The 5242-nt window shown below is 58.1% G+C and overlaps 2 protein-coding genes across 2 annotated transcripts in view; one reads left to right on the forward strand and one right to left on the reverse strand.

Moving 5' to 3' along the window:
• On the forward strand, window positions 1–2936 carry LOC127750723 (rootletin-like; the record flags this gene model as incomplete). Its single annotated transcript, XM_052273089.1, has 4 exons — window positions 1–552; window positions 711–1076; window positions 1323–1661; window positions 1865–2936. Coding segments are annotated over 4 exons (1938 nt in total), but the record flags the coding sequence as incomplete, so codon positions are not given.
• Window positions 2937–3052: 116 nt separating this feature from the next.
• Window positions 3053–5242, reverse strand: part of LOC127750721 (ataxin-2 homolog) — an 11122-nt gene continuing 8932 nt past the window's right edge. The window contains exon 4 of the mRNA XM_052273087.1: window positions 3053–3064. Coding sequence (XP_052129047.1) covers window positions 3053–3064 — 12 coding nt within the window. The remainder of the gene's footprint in view (window positions 3065–5242) is intronic.

Below are 5242 nucleotides of genomic sequence, written 5' to 3' on the forward strand. Positions count from 1 at the left end.
ACGCCGCCGGCGCAGCCCGCCGCCGTTCCGCCGCAGCTGCAGCACAAGCTGCGCGAGCTCGAGTTCTTCCAGACGCGCGCCGCGCTGCTCGAGGACAAGCTGGCCGAGCTGGAGCGCTGCTCGGACCCGGAGCTGCGCGGCTGCGCGCGCCTGCTGGAGCGGGTGGCGGCGCTCGAGCGGCAGGCGCGAGAGGCGCGCGAGGCGGCCGACCTGCTCGTGCGGCGCAACCGCGACCTGGAGGAGGAGCGCTGCGAGCTGGAGGAGGCCGAGAACGACACGCGCCTGCGCTGCCAGCACCTCGAGGTGGAGGTGGTGCAGCTGCGCGAGCGGGAAGGAGCACTGGAGGTGGAGCTGGGCCGCGCGCGCCGCAGCCTCAGCGCCGCGCACCAGCTGCAGGGCCGCCTCGAGATGGCCCTGCAGTCGCTCGAGACGCGCAATTTCGAGCTCGAGGAGGCCGAGTGCGAGCTCAGGGCCTCCATCGCGGCCGTCGAGTCGGCCCTGCCCGCCATCGTCGCCTTCCACCTGGCCCACTATAAGAGCTACCTGCAGAAGGTGAGGAGCGGTGGCGGAGTCGTGGAGCGCCTGGCGGGTAGGCGGTACCTCCGCACGGGAGTGCGGCGGGTCGGCCTACACACAGGCGCTCAGTGCCGAGACTAATTCTGGATTCATTTCCCAACTCACATGCTAACGGTATCGTCTTCCGACCACAGCGCAACCAGAGAACAGAGATTCCACTGCCGGTCCCTATGCGCACCATGCGCAGCACGGCTGTCTCTACCGAGGACGACGACGACCACATGGACGACTCGACGGACGCCGTCGTGGACTCGTCAGTGGACACGGTGGACGGCGGGGAACCGACGCCGAGGAGGAACGAGAGTGAGGTTCTGGAGCGCCTCGCCCAGCTGGTGGCCGCCGAAAAGGACATGCATCAGAAGATCGCCTTCCTGGAGCAGAAGGAGTCGGCCTTCCAGGAGACCCTGGCCGCGGCCGACGGGCTGTGGACCGAGATGGAGCTCAACTACAAGCGCCGTCTCAGCAGGGCCGAGGAGGCTGAAGAGGAGCTCCGGAGAAAGGTAAGGAGCGTAGGGGGATGCCGTAGAGGTACGTCTCAAAACATTCTACTGCGTGTGTGCGAAGGCTACAAGCTACAAGTAGCTTGACTGGGGATTTAAAAACCAGGAAAAAAACAACAGAAAAATGCAAAAAAAGTTTTGCAAAAAGTTCCTCATTTTTCCATTTATCAAAATTTTCCGAAATTTTCACAGACAAATCCCGCAAAAAACGTTTGTACGGATAATTTTAATTCCTACTTGACGCAGGTGCGGCGCCTGGAGGACTCGGAGGGCAAGCTGCGCCAGGCGGTGGCCGACCAGACGGCGCTGTCGGACCGCGTGCACGAGCTGGAGGCGCAGGAGCGCGCCCTGCTGACCCGCATCCGAGGGCTGGAGCTCGAGAAGCAGGCCGTCGCCGAGGAGGCCGACCGCTTCCACGAGGACGCCAGGACGGCGAGGACGGCGCTGTGCGAGCTGCAGGCGCGCGTCGACGGCCCGCTGGCCGAGGAGCTGGCGGCCGAGCGGCGCCGCGCCCAGGAGCTCGCCGAGGAGCTGCGCAGCAAGCAGGACGCCCTGAGCGCCCTGGAGCACCGCACCAACACGGAGGTGAGGCTGACCGCGCGGCTGGGCCATTTATTCCAACGGACGGTCAGGGTCAGGGTCAGACTCGGCTGTTTTGGAAGTCCGTTCAGGTTTTCAAAAAAACTCCGAGTGCAACCGTTCGTTAGTTTAAATCGTTTTCGCCCGGCTCCCTTCAAAGAGGACGCCCCAGAACCCAAACTCACTGCCTCGTTTCGTTGGGTTTCCAGATCTCGGCACTCAAGACGCAGATCGCGACGGGCGAGAGGTCGCTGCAGGACCAGGAGGTGACGTGCGCCGAGCTGCGCGAGGAGGTGGACACCCTGGAGGAGGCGGTGAGCTCGCTGCGCAGCCAGCTGACGGTGGCCTACGACAAGGCCGAGCACCACCTCTTCCAGATGGAGTCGGCGCTGGCGGCGCGCGACCGCCTGGCCGAGCAGGTGCGCCTGGCCAGGCTGGAGCGCACGCCGCCGCCGGCCCTGGAGGACGAGATGGCGGCCGCCGAGCGCGCGGAGCAGCGCCAGCCCGAGGAGGACGACGACGCCCCCGCCGGCCCCGAGGCCACGGCCGAGGCGGCGGCGGTCGCTCCGGAGGCCGCCGTGGCCGACGCGACGCCTGCGCCGCCGGCCGTGTCCCTGTTCCGCAAGAGCCTCCAGGCGTTCCGGAACTCGGAGATGATGATGCTGAAGGCGACCAAGCCGCCCACCCTGCCAAAACCCGTGCCAAAGAAAGAGACTGTGCATCAGGAGGCGTGCGCCGAGCTCAACAGCAAGCCGTTCGCGAGCTTGCCCGCCATGCCGTCCCCGGGGCCGCTCGCGCCGGCCGGCGCCAAGAGGACGCCGCCGCCGCTGCCCCCCAAGACGGCCGTGTCTGCGAAGTGGCCCCGCGCCGACAGCAGCGCGGCGCGGTGACGGCGGCGTGACGTCACTACTGGCAGACACTTTAGGAGACTCGAACGTGTGAGGGGTGGTTTAGAAAATCGTGTCGATTCGAGCCATGTAAATAAGTTTAGTGTTGTTGACTTTGAAATACCTGCTAATTTTGTTGTTTTTTCCCTCTAATAAAGAGAAGTTACTGTTGTCATAGCCAAAAAGTGTGGGTTTCTTCTAATAATTCTAATTCTAAGTTGTCTGTAACATCAATCCGCTCTCTGAATGCAGTTAATCGAAAATAATCGTATGTGATTGTTTCATGAAATTGAATAGTTGGCTCATGAGGCAGACTGTGACATAGAGTATCATGATCTGCTCAGAATACTTCTGTGAGAGAAAATGTGATTAAAGAAAGTTCGTCTTTTCTGGATTTGTTGTTAGTTGTTAGTTCCCTTTTCTTTCTGCCGTAGCGCACAGTATACAGCAAGATGCCCCTTTCGCATCTAACTAGAAAGATGCAGCACTTTCAGTGTGCACGATTGTGCTTCAACAGAAGTTCTGTGACAGCAAAACAAAAATATTCTAGTTACTTTCAAAACATGCCACTAGTGTTGACGTGGGGATTTTGACATTTTAAAACATAAGCTACCCGTCGTTTTGTCACGGCTCGATCTCGCCCGACGAATTCATTTTTGCAACTCCCCGCACTCTGGCTCCGCGCCGCCACCGGTCAGCAGACGACAGCGCGCCGCTCGGCAGAGCGAGAGGTGCGAGAGTCAGTCAGTGTGCTGGCGACGACGCGTTGGCGTTGAGTGCGGACGTACGGGAAGTGTTTCGTGCGCGTGCGAGTGACCAGTTGAAGTTTGGATTAACCACATCAACCACATCCCCGCCGCCCTGGCTGCAATGCCTTCACTGAAACCCCGACAGGTGCGTTGCGTTTTCCTCCCGTTGCTCCCGGGGGCACACGTTGATGTTGTGTCCAAGTCGCCGGTGCCTGCCACGCCGGGCCCGGGCCCCTCTGCAGCGCAGCGTCCGCACCCACTGGCCTGCTGTCGTCGCCATTGTCTATGATGAATTCTGCGCAGTAGTGAGTTAAATCTGGGTCCAGTAAATGACATTGTGTGTGTGTGTAATTGTGTTGTTTACTCGTGTTTTTCTCTTCGTGTTTTGGGAGATAGTTCACTGCTCAGTTCGCTCAGTTGTCCACGGTGTTTCTGGTTCAGTTGTACTGTTTCCGCTGGTTTTGTAGGTCTGCATTTGGTTTATTATTATTGTTTTGTTTTTGTTATTGTTGTTTTCGGGGGACGCCGGCTCCGTCGATTCCTTTGGCTGGTTGTAGTGATTTTCATTGGCTTATACGCGGCACTTTAGTGTAAGAACCCGCAAATCTCCCCCCCCCCTAACTGACAGCCAGCGAATGTTCAGAAGTTCCCTGCCGATGTTGCGATCATTCTGCAGAAACTACCAAGTGAAATGCAAGCCCCTGCCCTGCCCCTGCCCCCGCCTCCCCCAGATCGATGGTCTTTTGTTGTCTTCCCCTTGTCACGTTTCTGCGCTCTCTACCCTGCTGGGTGATTCGAGTCCCCGGCTCGTACCTGGCTCTGGCTGGTCCTTCCCGACCTTCCCGGGCGGCTCGCTGTGCGAACCGCCGCCGTCTTCTCCCGCCCTCCGCGTCCTGACCTACGGGAAGCCACCGCCGCTGTCTTGATTCAAGGTATACGTACTTGAAAAATTATGGAACAACTACAATGTTCTTGATCCAAGAACGCAGTATTACTGGGGGGGGGGGGTAGTTTTAGTTGTTGCTAGTTGCAACAATAACTTGTAACTTTTCTTGCCACTCTGCTCCGTTTCCGGCTGCCCGGCTCACCTTTGCCACCCCGGCTCCACCTCAAGCCACCACCCGCCTGTCTGACGTTGCGCGGCAGGATAGACTCTTGCTTGGTGAGTCCACTTGACTGTCAGGAGACGACCTGCCGCCGTGCGGGTGGGGGGCCCGTCCTCGGCGCCGCGGACCCGTGCCTACGGCCACTGGCCTCTGATTGTCGCGTGACTGAGATTCGTGGCCGCTACCTTGATATTGCGATAGGAGAATTGCCCATGACTCATCCTTTCAACTGACTTTGCACGGGGGTTCTTGGTGTGTACCGGGTGTAACTGCGAATACGCAGCAGTGTTGCGGGATTGCAAACTCAATATGGCCGCAGGGGCCATGGCCCCTTACGTGTAAGGAGTAGGCAAACCCGCAACACTACTGCGTATTCAAAGTTACACCCGGTATATATTTTCTGTTTAATTTAGTTGTGCTAACTAATGATAGAGGGTGGAATCGGGAGGCCGTTTCGGCGCTCTGTCGTGTCCCGAGCCGACAGTGTCTGCCCGGCCTGCTACGGGACAAAAACCATCTGGAAATCATTTGTTTTCTATGTAAATTTATCTAGATTTTTCACGTCTCCGCACAGTTCCATGTGTATCTGTCTGAATTTTGATTGCTTTACCTTTCTATTTTCCATGCGGGCTTAGTATGTTCCCGCGGTCTGCCTTCTTTATTTTTCATTATTTCTACCATAGGTTCTGTATTTTCGTACTAATACTGGTATCTTTGCCAGAAAGACTATGTTGTTTACAAATTAAAGGGTATGTGTAACTGAAAAGGCCCCCCTGCAAAGTTTGAAAGATGAGTCGTTGAGGGCATTATCCTTCGGCAAAATAAAGTCAGACCAACCACGCCAC

Source organism: Frankliniella occidentalis, unplaced genomic scaffold (genome assembly GCF_000697945.3).
Source record: "Frankliniella occidentalis isolate FOCC.00 unplaced genomic scaffold, Focc_3.1 Scaffold245, whole genome shotgun sequence".
Classification (NCBI taxonomy): domain Eukaryota; kingdom Metazoa; phylum Arthropoda; class Insecta; order Thysanoptera; family Thripidae; genus Frankliniella; species Frankliniella occidentalis.